This window comes from Dendrobates tinctorius, unplaced genomic scaffold (genome assembly GCF_039654945.1).
Source record: "Dendrobates tinctorius isolate UK_male_01 unplaced genomic scaffold, ASM3965494v1 ptg000292l, whole genome shotgun sequence".
NCBI lineage: Eukaryota > Metazoa > Chordata > Amphibia > Anura > Dendrobatidae > Dendrobates > Dendrobates tinctorius.
This window is the reverse complement of record NW_027361959.1, coordinates 317,501-335,955: the sequence shown is the minus strand read 5'-3', so window position 1 is coordinate 335,955 and position 18,455 is coordinate 317,501. Positions and strand designations below refer to the sequence as shown.

The 18,455-nt window shown below is 41.6% G+C and overlaps 1 protein-coding gene across 3 annotated transcripts in view; it reads right to left on the bottom strand.

The window, feature by feature from the left end:
• Positions 1-1,409: 1,409 nt before the first annotated feature.
• Positions 1,410-18,455, bottom strand: part of CHST3 (carbohydrate sulfotransferase 3) — a 172,108-nt gene continuing 155,062 nt past the window's right edge. For all 3 annotated transcript variants that reach the window (XM_073560024.1, XM_073560026.1, XM_073560027.1), the window contains one exon: positions 1,410-11,257. In XM_073560024.1, coding sequence (XP_073416125.1) covers positions 10,003-11,257 — 1,255 coding nt within the window. In that variant the 3' untranslated portion in view covers positions 1,410-10,002. The remainder of the gene's footprint in view (positions 11,258-18,455) is intronic.

Below are 18,455 nucleotides of genomic sequence, written 5' to 3'. Positions count from 1 at the left end.
GGACGCTGGTTTCTAACGTAAACGTCAGGTATCCAGGAGCCGCGGCTCCAGGATACCCACTGTTTACCTTGGAAACCAGCGTACATGCTGGTTTCCAAGGTAAACAGCGGGTATCCAGGAGTCGCGCGGCTCCTAGATACCCGATGTTTACCATGGAAACCAGCATGTACGCCGGTTTCCAAGGTAAACAGCGGGTATCCAGGAACCGCGGCTCCTGGATACCCGATGTTTATATTAGAAACCAGCGTCCAGCATCGCTAGTCCTGATAGCTGGGGCTGTCTATGTGACAGCTCACCAGTGATCAGCCTAACGATGTCCCAGCGATCCCATCCATGTCGGATCATTGGTAGGATCGCTGGGACATCGTTATGTGTGACGGGGGCTTTACATTCAATGATTCCTCTGCAGAAGTCTGAATACTGAATAATGAGCTTCAGTCACACATGCAGATTGCATAACTAATGCTCCTTTGAATACCTCTAATGTTCCACTTAAGTGGTATTTCTCTTTTATCTTATAGCATATTTTTTGAAGTATGGAAAAATACAATTGTACACTATACTATGACCTGGATTGTATAAAGACTATAGACCTATCCCTAGATATGTGCCCGGTAAAGGACACAGAGACACGTGCTGAGTGGTGTGTTTAGCCCCTTCAGTTAGCCCATGAGAATTCTATGCAGCACACATTTATGAACTGTAACTTTTGAAGAGGTTTTCTAGGAAAAAAAAATTGTAAACACAAAAAAATGGTAGTCCTTATTATGGCCACAAACCTTCGATAACTTTTTATCAATTTGCTTTCACCTTTTCCTCCCTTCTCAATTCAGCTTGTGTTTATAAGCAGACAGTCTGCTCCCTCCATCCAGGCTGCAGAGCCAAAGATTCCAAGTATTATGATGTCTCAGCCCTTGATCTTGTCCCACATAAATGCTGGAGAAGGAGATCTTCGACTTGTTCTGCACTGCCCTTGTAGACAGAGTTGCCCAGGGATTGGGGATGCAACTCTTAACTCCTTCTCCACTATTCATGTCCAATTCACACGTCGTCTGTACAGAGTGCAGGACACAAAGAGGAGATCATGCATGGGTGAACCAACTGTTTCTGTATCACTTATAGGAGGGGAGAAAGCATGTCCAATCCTAGTTTTTCAACAGTGCTCACAAGGAACCTTCAGCAGACATTACGTGTACTGGGTAAGGCCTTTCTGGCAGAAAATCATGTGGGTGGTATATGGAATATCACCAGAGTGATGTCACAGCCCATATTTCCAGCACACTGAGGAGATGTCAGGGGCAGGATTTTTTGTGTAAATCCATTATTAATCTGTTTAGGAGAAAGTTTAAGTACACATGAAAAAAATCTTGGATAACCTCTTTAACTGTTCTGGGACAGGTGTCTACTGCACTAATAAAAGACAAATGGGAAAAACATTTTAAATTCATAAATATAAAAAATGAATAGTTCCCTAATTACTTGATCCTACAGTAAAAGGTTCAAGAATCCCAAAGAAGTCCCTATATACTAGTGTTAGGTCCTCACAGCTCAACCCCTTCCTCTTCTCCCAAGAACCACAACTTTTAGTTTTTTCATTCACATAGTCAGATGAGGACATGTTTTAGAAATATAAATGTATATCGTGGCACAGCTGTGGAGGTGCTCAAAGGAGGATCCCACACCAGAATAATGGTAAAATAAATGTTTGGCACTCAACTTGAAAAATAGATTATTTTTATTAGCAGTCACCGTTTGTTTCAGGGCCACCACGTTCTTGTTTAGCAGGAGATACCACTATCCACCACCGATAGATGCTGTGCCCAGGTCCATGGTCTAGGTCCTTATCAGATATAGTGTCACATGGTTGTAACAGCCGCAAACCCATTAGCTTACGGATGTAACTTGTGGTTTACATGACGCATTAATGATTCCAGAGGTTAAAGACACCTATGCGCACTTTGAGCCCTTCTCTGATCTACATTTAGACCATGTAAGGGGGTGAAGCACCAAAGGAGGCGAGGGGGAGTTGCCTTCCTAGCTCCGTGCCCGGAATCATCGAGCAGGGCATTAGGTTCCCTGGGGGATGCTTTAGTGGACTGCGCGAGCACCAGGAACAGGAAGAAGGCAGGACGGAGAGCGGAAGAATTGGGCGTGCTTTCAGCAGAGCAGCGCAGGGATGGGAGCAGAGAGTACGCTGACAGAGGAGAGGACAGGAGACAGGTGCAGTGACTGAACACTGAGGGACCGCAGACACATGCGGTGAGCACTGAGTACGAGAAGCCTGTCACTGCACCGCCTGGAGGGCTGGTCACTCCCCTCCTGTTAGAGACTTTGTCACACCGACAGACTGTGCACCTTAAGATGCTCCCCTGCAGTGAGACCCTGCTTTATCCTGAAACGCTTCCCTGTGACCGAGGAACATAATGTAACGTGACACTGACCTGCCGAGAGAGACTGTCCCAGGCAGAGCCCCTGACCCTGGTGAGGGAACGCCGCTGCCGCAGCAGAGGGAAAAAGCTGACATACAGGGGGATACTGCCATCCACATACCCCTTGAGCTCTCACGTTAACCCCCCATACTCCAGTTGGACTATACCTGGGACCCCAGAGAGACGACATCAAGCACCCCTGGTGCCTGGGTTCCTACGTGGGAGAAGAGTGATCTCTACAAGCAAGATCTCCAGGAACTGATAAGTTTCATCCCCATAAGAGAATAACTGTCTGTTGTTTTGCACTTCTGTTATTTCTTCAGTCTCTGATATCATCTGTTACAGCATTTTCTCTGTTATATTATATGTTCACCAGATATTCTCCCTGTAAATAAACCTCCCCTTTTACTGTTGGTCTGCCTGCTCCGTGGTGACATATAGTCCTCCTGCACGTTATTACAACCACAGGATCTCACTAGGACCCTACATGATTATATTTCGAGGGTCCAAATCCCTATGAGTATCTCCCATGTGTTGCTCACACAGACACCTCAGGAGCAGTTGGTGTATTGAGGAAGGTCAGATGTATTGACTGAAACGTTTACCCGTGACTGCTAATAAAAATCATTTATTTTTCAAGTTGTGTGCCAAAGATTTGTTTTAAAGATAAATTGTGATGCAACGGGGGTAACCCATCCGTGCCCCATGACTGCATCTGAAGCACCGGTACACATTGCATTTATACGTCGCTTTAAAAGATTGGCTGCAGCTGTTAAAGACATAGATCCCTGCTATGTGCAATAGCCTGCATCTACCATGAGTGGAGAGAGCTCAGCTCCTGAGAACACTCACAATTGCATACACGAAGGTGATTTTGCATGGAGGGGTTAAAGAAGAGTTGCGCTCTAATGCGTGCTTCTACACTGTGCCTGATAATTGACATACAGAAATGAATGGCATTTAAGAACTAATGTTTGTGGAGTGTGTGAGCACCGTTTCTGGAACGCCTTTCACTGCTAGGTGTCAGTGTTAGAGAAAGTAAAGTGATGCCTCACAAATGCCACGCTGAACCTATCTAAGTGGTAGCATGCATATAACCAGCTGTAGCCAGTACACGGGGCTATTTGAGGATAGACTATTAATTTTATGCATACCTGAGTTATATATGTGGTAGATTTATTATTATCGTATAATGTTGAGAAAACTGTGAATGAAAATAAAACTCTACGATCTACACCTCAATGCTCAGCAATTCATAGAAACAGACCAGGACTATGCTACCTCGTCCTTATTCAGAGTTGTGCAGGTCTTAAGGGACGTCTTGGTGTCAGGAGTACACAGAGGGCATTATAGTGCAATAATCAGCCAAAAGTAGCAAAACCCATCTTACTAGTAATTTATGGCATGTAGTGAAGTGTGAATCTGAACCGAGCAACACATATACAGTTCCCTGATTCACAGACCTACTTACTGCCAGGAATGACCTCAATAAGGCTTTACTGGGAAATAACATAGAGGGTCATTTATTGGACAGAATGTATCTTTATAGCTTCTCCTTACTTCACTTTCTTTTTCGCTGTTTGGGCTGTAAATGGGGAAGGAAGCCTTCATGTATTTATTTTAATGCTGGCTTCTACAAATCTTCCAATAATGCATACATATCTCACTTTCCATTATATAAAGGTTTGTGCAGATTTATGAAACAATGAGACCATATTTTTATGCTTTAAAATGACAAAACAAGCAGTAGTTATCCGCCGAAGACTCCAGCACCGCCTCTCCGCTCATCAATAGTCACAGTTCACAATGAACCAATCGCTAGGCTCTTGTACTGTCGACCGCGGCATCACTGCTGCAGTCACGTGTTGTAGACATGGCATCACCGCTGCAGTCCTGTAAACAAAGCCCAATAAGGGGCAATGGTGAAGCAGTGCTCGGGCAGCCAAGACTACAGCAGATAAGCACACATAGCATGGGACCCATTTTTAAATTAAGTAGGACAACCCCTTTTTGTAACCTTAATACTCAATATAACAAAGAAACTGTTTTGTCGTCTGTATGATTTACATGTATAAAAAATCTTTGATATTATATTGATAAATTTAACCACTGAAACCTGCTGAAGTGTAATCACGTCTATAACACATAGCTGATGTTTTACTTTGCATGACCGCTGATTCTTCACAAAATATTGCTAATAATGGATCAGATCAATTTAAGAAAATTTAAGACTGTAGATCTTCATCCCTGTAACATTTAGGCTGGGACTACACAGCCACTTTGCCACGCAACCAAATTCTGACAGCTGTCATTGCTCCATCGCAGCACAATACAGTACTAGTGATCTGGGTTGCATTGTGACCCCAAAGATTCTGTGAGCATGACTAGCAAGTAGTCAAACTGCATTGGATATTTGTAACTTGCTGGTTGCAGTGGAAGTAACCTCACGTTTGTAGTGACAGAACCCCCCAGGTTGCAAAGTGACCCCATTCACTTGTATTGCACCGCAATGTAACAACAGCACTCAGCGAAGTTTGGTCGCGCGATAGGTGTGACAGCCAAGGTCACTGTGTAGCCCCAGCCTAAATATACTGAAATAAATGGGAATTCATTTATCTTTTTATATTAATGAATAAGGTAGCTGCACAGGTAATGAGTATGCAACTACAAGACTTGTGTATCCCCTGAACACTAATATTCATTTTCTTCTATCATTCCAGCAAATGTTATTTACCTGCAGGTATAGTGGTAATCTGCATGTAAATAACATTTAAAATATTTCTGACAGCCTTACTGGAGCAGTGGCTACAGGGAGAAAATGAAGTTATATTCTCCCTGCAGCAACTTTCTCCCAGTCATTGGGCAGCTGCAGGGAGCTATAGAGTGGTCGCTATACAGTGAGTGTGCTGTAATCTCTCCCCAGCACATTGATTGACAGCCTGCCCGCAGTGTGTGTCACATGTGTGCGCACAGTCGGCTGTCAGGGAATGATTACAGTCCCAGTCACTATGGAGTGAACAGTGACTGTAATATCACCCTGAACTGCACGACTGGAAGCGAATCGGCTGCAGGGAGAATAAAACTTCATTTTATCCCTGTAGCCGCTGCTCCAGTATGTAGGCTATACACAAATTAAATGCTATTCACTTTATTTACTTGCAGATTAACCCTTTACCTGCAGATACATAGCATTTCTTTACCATCATACATTCATATTAAAGCTACTAAATGCCTAGAAATCTATTTATTTCTTCTATGTGACATGGTAAATGTTGCTGGTGTAGAATAGCTACAACATTTAGAGAAGTATTAGTTACACACATATCATAAATGTGTAATAATCTACCCATTCATGATGGATTGGATTACATTTCACTGTCACTGCTGCTCACGTTTTCTACCTATTTGGGCTATTTAGACAACATAACCAGTAGCAGAGCTAGATCAAACTACTAAAGTGTACTAATCATTAGTAAAAAAAAAGTTTTATATAATATGGGAGCTGCAAAGTGCATCTGATGGATGGGTGTCAGAGACAGCTCCACATGTGCCCATCTCCTGCAGGAACATGCATAGAGGGTTATATAGTAAATCTATGGGGTCACTGTTTTTGAGAGTGGTGTATGGAGCCCTTTACTTACTACTGAGCCTGTACACAACTCTGAGCATGATCCTGCAGTCTTTGGGTTCTTCGGAATGATGTTTTGATTGACCAGTGGGGGTTCAAGAGCCTGAATCTCACCGATCTGCAGAATTATGCAGCACCTATATTATATAAAACATTTCTCAAATGGTAAGTACAGTTAAAAGGTGTTGTCTCCATAAGATTAAATCAGTATACTCATCTTGTATTTACAAGATTAACTCTGTATAGTATACTCATCTTGTATTTACATGGTTAACCCTGTATACTCTGCTTGTATATATAGTTTCTCTGCTGGCTCGTCTAATGTCCATCAGAGTCTGCACTAGTCATTGCTATGGGCCACTACTGAATGGTTTTCTTATGCAGGATCATTACCAGAGATGTGGTTTCGACCAGCACAGTGTCAGCAGGGGAATGGAGAATAAATATATACTGCTCAACAAGATGAAGGGTGTTAACACATCCTAGTACATTGTGTTGGTTAAGTGTTCCCTTTATTTTTTTTGAGCAGTATATATATATATGTAGGTATTTTAAGAATTGTTTATGTAAAAGTCATTTCGATTCATGTACAGCCTATGCCATAAAAATTTGGCCAATATGATGAGCATTTTTTTATTGTAATACTTCTTGAGAAAGGGACTTACCGTAGATGAAAAAAATGTTTTCCAGTTATATTATTATACGTTTCTGACAAATTGAACGGTTTAGAAATTACACGGCGGTCTAGTTCCAACAGAGTAAAATCCACTCAAGGTCCTTTACAAATTGGATTAAAGTTGGACCCATAGATTTCAGAGAGATTGGTCATCTATCAAATGCATATGAGACCTTCGGGATCCATCTGTTAACACAAGAGGTAAGTGGCCGACACAGCCGGGAGGCAGCAAGGTACTCTGCTCTCCCTGTACAAGCATGATAGCTTGAGTGTAACGCTGACTGTTATGTAATGGCAGCTTTATACTTTCTGGGATAAAAGACTAACCATCTGTATCTCTTTTTTTTCATAAATCAATACAACACGTGAAAATAAGAAACTCTGTCATATATTTTATCAAGAAAATCTGCTCCTTTCTCCACCAGAACAAATAGTTTATTTCCGAAATTCACAAGTCAAGGATAAAATCTGTATTCAGTGAAAACAGAATGTTACATTACTGAGAAAGCAGATGACGGTTGGTACTGATAAGATGTTATGGAAAAGGGAGGAGAAGAAGGTGTAGCTAGAGAAAAAGCTCCCCCTTCCACTTGTGCTATCCTCTTTACAAAAACTCTTATCATCAGCAACTATCATCTCCTCTCTCAGTAATGGCAGCATCTGCCTTCACTGATTACAGATTTTACTTGAGAACTGAGAATTTTGAGAATGACTGATCAGTTCTGATGGAGATTTATTAAATAAAAATGATACCGATGGTTACTCGTTAAGCAGAGAACTTCCTGTTATGATGTCTATATATCCAAACTGGAGATACAATAGGGTAGTCCTCGTCAGTTATCCTTTTGTCTTAAGATGTAAAATACCATCGGAACATCTGGTCCATTTTAGTATTTGCATAAGAAACAAAACAAACTCCATTGTGTCAAGTCAAATTCTTAGACACAACAATCTTTCCAAATCTATTGAAAGGCATTCAAAGAGTAAAGATGAAATGAAGGCAATAGCATATCATAGCAGCATGTCCTGATCTCTTCACTACATGCCTGCCCTTTGTTCGAACAAATTATCATCCTGTTTGAACATTGTTCAGTTAGGTTACCCAATTAGAATAAAGAATTGGTATTGATGAGACACTGTTTACTTTCCTAATCCAGGAAAAGGACAAGTTCCTACATGCTGGTAATTAGACAGCATACAAAATGATTCACTTTTTACATGAAGTGCACTGTTAACCAACACAATCATTTAGCATAAATGGCTTCTTTATGTATAATCTTCTTCTAAGTCTACAGTAAAACCCAGATATGTTCAGTCATGGAACAATGCTTGTAAGGATGGCAGGTCGGATTACTGGCGGGTTCCCATATGAACATTATAGGGATGATTTCAAGTTTGAAAGCTGTCTCCTATCTAAAGGTTTGGGGAAACTTTCCGATATCTGAGGCTCCAACCACCATGGCCCCCACCGAACCCAAGAACTGGGGCTATGAGGAGCCACATCTGAATATAGCAGAGGTCTATCATGTGCAGCGCCATTCCACTCATTTAAATAGGAGCTCAGAAGATCAGACGTGCACTGTGCTCAGAAATCTCTGGCACTGCCATCAAGAATTAATAGAGCGGTGGAGCACATGATTGACCTCCATTCCATACAGTCAAGGCTCTTCAGAAGAATGTATCTCAGGATAGGGATGATGGCAGTCTGACCCCTAGCAATTAGAAAGTTATCCCTTATCCCATGGATAGGAGATACCTTTTAAACTAGAGAACCCCCTTTGAATTGTTATAAATTATTTTCTCTAATGTAGTCCAACTTGTGGATATGATGAATTAATTTTGGTGTACTGGATGGATCTAAAACTTCATATTCACATTCAATACATTAGGACTACTTCTAATAATAGTCACTTGGTGTCCAGCCCTGCAGATCACTAAAGTCACCAAGGTAAATATTATAGTAAGACAAGATTGTTAACTAGCCATGTTCAAGCAAACTTGAGAGTCCATTTTTTGGTGTGACCATAATTTAATACAATGATTTTGTGCAATCGATCATAGGAGGGGAATCAAAATATCTAGAAAGTCTGCTAATTACTGGTACTTGTTCCCAGTGCTTGTCTCTTGGTTATGTAGACTAGTTCTGTTGTCCTGGCTAACAAAAGCTCCTTCATATCGATCTTAAATTATAGTCTAATTACTACAATGAACTAATAAATGTTTGGACAAGACCAGCTGCCCACTACTCTGCTCTGAGCAATTCGCAGTCCTATTAAAAAGCATTCATTATCCCATTACATCCACATTGAATGGAGAAGACAGGTGAGAGGTCTGTTCGAACTTTATGGAGTGTTAGAACAAGCTACAGTGAGAAACAGGTGGTGCAACCTCACATCCTAAAGTATAACACAAGCTGACTTCCTCCGCTATACAGTATTTGATTTCACATGCAAAGCTTTAGGCAACTGTGTTCAAGCTTTGTAAGAAAAAGACACTGTAAAGCTGGGAATTTTGGTGTGAAATGATAAGGACTTGGATGGCTTTAGCTTTTCATCCCAGATGTATCATAAATATTTTCTACTTTTTGCGGGGGAATGCATGTGCAAGCTCGTTCTTGCTCAGATACGCTGCTTTAGAAGGACTCTCTCATATTCTAAGCGTCATAAAGAAAACATCTGCTCTGACTGGCACGAATACTGTACAACAAAAGTCCACTGTCTTTGTATGTAAGAAACACTCAAAATAAACCTATCCGTTTAGAAAATAATCATTCACAAAGACTGTTAGCCCCCCAAAATGGTAAAGCTTTCATCCTCTGTACATGTGATTTCATAATTTATGTGCTGTATATTTGAGCTATTTTATGATTGCAGAGTCCTTGAACTTTTTGGACGCCTTGTAGTGCAGAAAATCTTTACCTCGGCTTCAGAAAACAGCTTGTGCTGTGGAGAGAGAAATACATCTTCCAGGAATAGATTCAGCCAGTACCTGGAAAAGCAGACAGTTTCTGTACATCAGCAGGAATCATACACTATAAAAGCCAATCTGGATAATCAGTATCTTCAGCTTCTTCCCCTGACTTTTCAATAAGAAAGACTTCCTAATTTAGGAAGTAATACACTGAAAAATGCACACATGCTATAAAAAATGGCGCATTGCGGCTCAGCAGGTGCAAAAATTGGCCCTCTCCCATCTGCCTCCCCTGTTTCAAGCACACAGTTCAATGGCAGTTTTTGACCCAAGATATAAATAATTTAAACAGCAGAACACTACCTCATCCAAAAACTAACCTTATCCTCTAGCAAACTGATGGAACGATTTGTAAGCATCTTTAAGTCATTAGCCAACTTGTAGCCAAATAGTTTCATTGCTGGTTCACAAACGTCCTGAACTACTTGGGCTAATTTAAACGGTATGCTGAATCGCCACTTCTCAAACTGTTCGGAAGAGTTCTTTTGTGTAGAGTAGATACCATTATTTTCTTGGGACGCTTGGGTGTTCTTGATGATCCACTCTTCCACCTGTGGTGTAAGTGTGATTCCAGCAAACATATACATTTCCTTTGCCTTTTCAAGAGGAAATCTAGCAATGTCTTCATATCGCATGAGCATGTAGCGACCTCTAAGCCAATTTGGTTGACTCAAGCCAAGTTGTGCAGACATACGGATACTCTCACAGTTACCCTTAAGTTTTTGGACTTCATCCTCATGTATGGGAGCTGCTCCTTCTAGAGCCCATTTTTTCCATAATTCATATTTCCCAGAGAAAGCTACCATGCGAGAGGCCAATACAGCTCTTGGGTCACGAACTAACTGTATTATCCTCATGTCAAGTCGTGGATCTTCAACAAGAGCGCGTAGAAATTCCAACTGTCGGATACGTACTGACTTAATAGCTACATGATCTTTTCTTAGACATGATTCCATTGCTAATGTCATATTAAGAGGACCACATCGACGATTCTTGCAGTGATACTTTTCAAAGGCTTTTTTCACAAAGGGAGTACACACTGGGTCTTCACATAAAGACTTACTAGATCCTCTACGGAATAAGAATCTTGTAAGGTGGTTTTCAGAAGGTGGTGAAATAAAGTTCTCCAAGATAGATAGATCACAGAGGAGAAGTTGCTGGAGAACGTCTCTGTAAACAATTGCTGAACCAACCGCATTGGCACCAATCGATTCAAAAGACACCGTTCTTTCAATGTGCCACAGTGGTTCAAACAAATAAAAGATATTTCCCTGTTGGTTAAAGAACTCTCCTACAAAAGATGAACCTGTGCGCGTGGTGGCCATGAGCAGTATATGCCTACGAGGCATTTTAGGAAGGTCTGCAGGAAATGGATTTCTACCACCGAGTTGTAGGGTGACATTAACCAGTTGTTTCCTAAGCTGAGAAAAGGCAGAGTCCAGCTCACTGAGCGACAGCAAAGAACCATTTTCTGAGTAGACAATATTGGAGCCTGTATTGTTGATCTCAAATATGTTCTGCGGCATTTGCTTCAGGTTAAGTTTGTCCGATACTCTGCAAGAAAAGAAAAATGATATTACAACTTATTAACATTTCTTAATTTTCATTAAATCCTGTGAATTTTGCATCGGAACACTATTCATTCCAGGAGTTGACCGATCCAACAAAAGAATGTCTACTACAAGTTTTACATATTTTCCTACAACTGTTCTTTGTGTATTTTGCATAAATATTAGATAATTTATTATAGTCGGCCAAAAAAAGTCTTGTCAAAATATCATGAATATTTGCAGTAATTAGATAATTACAAATTGTTGATGGGGAAAGTCAATAATAAGCAACAGCTGGATCTCTTTGGGTAGGTTTTACAAGAGCCCATGTGGAGAAACACAGAGGGCCCGATTCATCAAAGCTTTTACACCTTGAAACTGGCATAAAACCTTTGTAAAGTTACAAAAGTCTTGGGCAACCTTGTGTTGTACAAAATTTTTTCAACTTTAGACACCATTTTTACTCAACTCCCACAAAGTTGGGGTAGCTGGGGCAGGACACGGTCAACCCCCACTAGTTAAATTCATGATGAGTGGTGTCGTACCTTATGCACAATTATTTCTACAGTCCTGCACGCCACTTCGCCCCTCACTTGATTCATTAAGAGGCATGACCGACGTGAAAAATGCAGGTCTTGATGAATTGGGGCCAGAGTCTCTATGTTGCAGTACTATGGATCTTTGGGCAATCAATATTCTGTTCTCTTGTTCCAATATATAAACACATATTAAAAATATTACTCTGTCAGTAGGATCAACCCTCCAAAGCCATCTATATGGGAATGCTTGTCATAGGAAACTGAATAGATGAATAGCTTGATCTCTGAGATCTTATTCCATAGAAATCCATGTTTCTTCTTATATGTAAATGAGCTTTTCAGGACTATGGGCTGGACATAGATCTCCCTGAGTATCTGCCTCCAGAGCTTATTATAAATGAAAGGGGGAGTTACCAGTGTGATGGGTAATGACCGCTCTCTGTTCTAGTGATCTCACTGTAGAACTGTGTGTGATTATAACTGACACATCTGCAGGTTCCTCTCACTGCTTCAGCTTCTATCTCACAGGCTGTCAGTGTTATAATATTGTAGGAATACAGCAGAGCTGTTAGAGCTGCAGCTGCTAATGTGTTTGTTATAAGACAGAGTTCAGTTCTACTGTTCTCTGTTAGTTACATGTATCACACTGGTAATGCCACTTTTTATTTAAGCTCTGGAGGCAGATTTTCTTACAGATCATTGTCCGGCTGATAGCCTGGAACAGCTCATTTACATATAAGAAAAAGGTGAATTTCTCTGGAATAAAACATTGAATCTCTGATATTAAGGTATCATTTTATTCAGCTTCCTATGACCTACATGTCCACATAGATGGCTTAGAGGATTGATTCTACCAACAGATTCCCTTTAATTATGTATGAGCTTTTGGAGCCCTGCCAGACCCTTCTATGCCCCTGATATAACATTTTTCTGCAAACCGTGCATTTAACTACATATAGAAATTTGACAGACACAACCTGCATATAATCGGGTCTCTGTGATCTTATATGGTATTTATTCCTTGCACAAACACACTTTATTGCTTGAGGTTAAATTTTATATTAGTCCTTGCTTTGGTATGTCAGCTTTAATATATGCATATTCTTTGTTACACTATGTAATTACACTATATGCTGTGTGCTGCTTATATTTCTTACATTGGCAAGGGACCCTTGTATTCAGGAGGCAGGGGGTAATTCTGGTCACTTATCATGGTAAACCAATTTGATTTTTGTCTCCAGCACAATTGTGCTTTAGAAATTTTTTAAAACATTTGTGCAGTTTCTTTGTGTTATGCAATTACACTTTTAATAAAATTGTATTTCCATGATGCCCACCAGTAAACAGTACAACTAACACATAAATTTTGCTTCTTTCAGGTGTTGAGCTCAACACACATTTGACGAGTTGTTTTATAGTAATAGATGTGACCTTCTAATTATATTACCGATCTGGAACAGATTTATACTTCTGTAATGTAATATCACCCTTTGTGATTAGCCTGTGTTGTACTTGCCCTTTCATCAATCAGCTACTGTTTATGACTAGAGATGAGCGACTTTGCCTTTTTTAGGGTCGAATCGGGTTTCATGAAACCCGACTTTCTCAAAAGTCGAGTCGAACGAAATCGGCCGACTATCGTGAAAAGTCCAAGGTCCGACTAAAACACGAAACCCAATGCAAGTCAATGGGAAAGCAAAGTCGGCAGGGAGTGGAGGGCAGTAAACACACCTACATGCCAGACCGCTTTTTTAAAGTGCGCGAAAACACTCTCTCTCTCTGGACACTGCACATGTCATCTCGTTGCCCACAGAGTACGTCCTTGCTCAGTGGCTGAAAAAAGTCACGTGCAAGCATTCTGGGAAATCCGACTTTGGCGCTCGTTTTGCTGACCGTATGGCCGACTTCACGCCGTGGTCGGGTTTCAGTCGGTGAAACCCGACTTTGCCATAAGTCAGCGACTTATGAATCTGCCCGACCTGTTTCGCTCAACTCTATTTATGACTGCTTGGTCGTGCCAATAGACTTCAATGAGCTCCACTTACTTCAATGAAACACACAAAAATCTAAGTGTAACATAGTAACATAGTTATTAAGGTTGAAGGAAGACTTTAAGTCCATCTAGTTCAACCCATCCTAACTTGCCCTAACATGTTGATCCAGAGGAAGGCAAAAAAAACCCATGTGGCATACAGTAAGCTTCACATTGGGAAAAAAAATTCCTTCCCGACTCCACATACGGCAATCAGACTAGCTCCCTGAATCAACGCAATATTAAGGAAACGAGTGTATATACACTGTAATATTATACTTTTCAAGAAAGTCATCCAGCCCATCACTCATTACAACATCATATGGCAGAGAGTTCCATAGTCTCACTGCTCTTACAGTAAAGAATCCACGTCTGTGAGTATGCTTAAACCTTCTTTCCTCCAGACGTAGAGGATGCCCCCTTGTCCCCGTCACAGGTCTAAGAGTAAAAAGATCATTAGAAAGGTCTTTGCATTGTCCCCGCATATATTTATACATTGTAATAAGATCACCCCTAAGCCTTCGATTTTCCAAACTAAATAACCCCAAGTGTAATAATCTGTCTTGGTATTGCAGACCCCCTAGTTCCCTAATAACCTTGGTCGCTCTTCTCTGCACCCGCCCCAGTTCAGCTATGTCTTTCTTATACACAGGAGACCAGAACTGTGCACAGTATTCTAAGTGTGGTCGCACAAGTGACTTATATAGAGGTAAAATTATGTTCTCCTCATGAGCATCTATGCCTCTTTTAATGCATCCCATTATTTTATTTGCCTTTGCAGCAGCTGCCTGACACTGGCCAATAAATGTGAGTTTGTCATCCACCCATACACCCGTCTTTTTCAGTGAAAGTTTTGCCCAGTGTTTTACAATTAAGAACATAATTATACATCTTGTTCTTTCTACCCAAGTGCATGACCTTACATTTATCCCCATTAAAGCTCATTTGCCATTTATCAGCCCAAGCTTCTAGTTTACATAAATCCTCCTGTGTGGCACCGTCTCAAAAGCTTTTGAAAAGTCCATGTACACCACGTTCACTGCATTCCCTTGGTCCAGTCCTGAACTTACCTCTTCATAAAAGCTTATCAGATTAGTCTGACAGGAACGGTCCCTTGTAAACCCATGTTGATATTGGGTCATGAGGTTATTCTTCTCCAGATACTCCAGTATAGTATCTCTTAGAAAACCCTCCAGGATTTTACCCACAGTTGAGGTTAAACTTACTGGCCTATAATTTCCAAGTTCAGTTTTTGTCCCCTTTTTGAATATTGGCACCACATTTGCTATACTCCAGTCTTGTGGTACAGACCCTGTTATTATGGAATCTTTAAAGATTAAAAATAATGGTCTATCGATGACTGTGCTTAATTCCTGCAGTACTCGGGGGTGTATCCCATCCGGGCCCGGGGATTTGTCAATTTTAGTGATTTCTAGATGCCGCCGTACTTCCTGCTGGGTTATACAGGTGACATTTAATGGAGAATTTTTATCCCTGATCATGTTATCCGTCATGGGATTTTCTTGTGAAAAATACTGTTGAAAAAAGTCATTTAGCATATTGGCTTTTTCCTCATCCTCATCCACCATTTTACCCAGACTATTTTTAAGGGGGCCAACACTATCATTTTTTAGCTTCTTACTATTTATGTAGTTAAAGAATATTTGGGGATTATTTTTACTTTCTCTGGCAAGGAGTCTCTCTGTCTCAATCTTTGCTGTCTTGATTTGCTCTTTACAGAATTTATTTAATTTTCTGTATTTATTTAATGCCTTATCACTACCTACTTGCTTTAAATCTCTAAATGCTTTATTTTTATCTCTTATTGCACCCCTTACAGCTCTATTTAGCCACAGTGGTTTCCTCCTATTTCTAGCATGTTTATTCCCATATGGTATACACTCACTGGCCACTTTATTAGGTACACCATGCTAGTAAGGGGTTGGACCCCCTTTTGCCTTCAGAACTGCCTCAATTCTTCGTGGCAGAGATTCAACAAGGTGCTGGAAGCATTCCTCAGAGATTTTGGACCATATTGACATGATGGCATCACACAGTTGGCGCAGATTTGTCGGCTGCACATCCCTGATGCGAATCTCCCGTTCCACCACATCCCAAAGATGCTCTATTGGATTGAGATCTGGTGACTGAGGAGGCCATTTGAGTACAGTGAACTCATTGTCATGTTCAAGAAACCAATCTGAGATGATTCGAGCTTTATGACATGGCGCATTATCCTGCTGAAAGTAGCCATCAGATGTTGGGTACATTGTGGTCATAAAGGGATGGACATGGTCAGCAACAATACTCAGGTAGGCTGTGGCGTTGCAACGATGCTCAATTGGTACCAAGGGGCCCAAAGAGTGCCCAGAAAAAATTCCCCACACCATGACACCACCACCACCAGCCTGAACCGTTGATACAAGGCAGGATGGATCCATGCTTTCATGTTGTTTACGCCAAATTCTGACCCTACCATCCGAATGTCGCAGCAGAAATCGAGACTCATCAGACCAGGCAACGTTTTTCCAATCTTCTACTGTCCAATTTCGATGAGCTTGTGCAAATTGTAGCCTCAGTTTCCTGTTCTTAGCTGAGAGGAGTGGTACCCAGTGTGGTCTTCTGCTGCTGTAGCCCATCTGCCTCAAAGTTCGACGCACTGTGCGTTCAGAGATGCTCTTCTGCCTACCTTGGTTGTAACGGGTGGCAATTTGAGTCACTGTTGCCTTTCTATCAGCTCGAACCAGTCTGCCCATTCTCCTCTGACCTCTGGCATCAACAAGGCATTTCCGGCCACAGAACTGCCGCTCACTGGATTTTTTTTCTTTTTCGGACCATTCTCTGTAAACCCTAGAGATGGTTGTGCGTGAAAATCCCAGTAGATCAGCAGTTTCTGAAATTCTCAGACCAGCCCTTCTGGCACCAACAATCATGCCACGTTCAAAGGCACTCAAATCACCTTTCTTCCCCATACTGATGCTCGGTTTGAACTGCAGGAGATTGTCTTGACCATGTCTACATGCCTAAATGCACTGAGTTGCCGCCATGTGATTGGCTGATTAGAAATTAAGTCTTAACACACAGTTGGACAGGTGTACCTAATAAAGTGGCCAGTGAGTGTATATTGTGCACAGGTCCTATTCAGAATGCTAATAAACGTATCCCATTTTCTTTGTGTATTTTTATGTCTCAGGATATTGTCCCAGTTAATTGCACCAAGATCATCTCTCATCCATTGGAAATTTGCCTTCCTGAAGTTTAGTGTCCTTGTAACCCCTCTACTACACATCTTATTAAAGGATACATGAAAACTTATTAATTTGTGATCACTATAACCCAAGTGACCCCCAACCCTTACATTTGATATGCGGTCTGGCCTGTTGGTTAATATTAGGTCTAGCAGTGCCCCCTCTCTTGTTGGGTCCTGAACCAGTTGTGAAAGGTAATTGTCTCTCATAGTTGTCAAAAACCTATTACCTTTGCTGGAACTGCAGGTTTCGGTTCCCCAATGTATTTCAGGGTAGTTGAAGAAGTCCCCCATAATAATGACTTCTCCTTGAGTCGCAGCTTCATCTATTTGCTTTATGAGGATACTCTCTGTTGCTTCCATTATTTTTAGTATACATGCACTTTATGTATCTCTCTGTACCTCTACTCTTTCTTAAATTATTAACTGTTCTAACCCCACCCCCAATTTCATTATTTGTGCCCAGGTCTCTATCTGCACTGTCTTCCCCTCCTATAAAAGGAATATCCTCCCCCCCGTCCCTAGTTTAAACACTCCTCCAACCTTCTAGCCATTTTCTCCCCCAGCACAGCTGCACCCTCCCCATTGAGGTGCAGCCCATCCCTAGCGTAGAACCTGTAGCCAACTGAGAAGTCGGCCCAGGAACCCAAACCCCTCCTTCCTACACCAATTCCTGAGCCACTTATTAACCTCCCTAATCTCCCGTTGCCTCTCTGGCATGGCACGTGGTATAGGAAGCATTTCCGAAAATACCACCTTGGAGGTCTTTGCTTTAAGCTTACAGCCTAATTCCCTGAAATCTTCTTTAAGGACCTTCCACCTACCTCTAACTTTGTCATTTGTGCCAATGTGCACCATGACCGCTGGATCCTCACCAGTCCCTCCCAGTAATCTGTCAACCCGATCAGCGTTGTGTCGGACTCAAGCGCCAGGTAGGCAGCACACCGTTCGACGATCCCTGTCTTTGTGACAGATTGCCCTATCTGTTCCCCTAATAATTGAGTCTCCCACTATCAGAACCTGTCTGGCCTGCCCTGCTCTCCTATTTCTCCCCTTACTGGAACAGACACTCCTCCGGCTTTCAGAGGACATGCCTTGCCGCAGCAGTGCTATTCCTGCACTAACACTCCGCTCATCTGCCAACTTAGCAAACTTATTGGGGTGTGCCAGATCAGGACTAGCCTCCCTGGTGCTCTTCCCTCTACCCTGCCTTCTAACTGTCACCCAGCAAGCTGCTTCATTGTCCTGCAGCTCCAACCTAGCATCCCCCCTCATCTATCCCATTTAGCGTCTGCTCAGTGAGCAGAAGACTCCTTTCCACATTGTCTCTGGATCTCAGTGTTGCCAGCTGCACATATAGATTCAGTATCTGGGCTTCCAAATG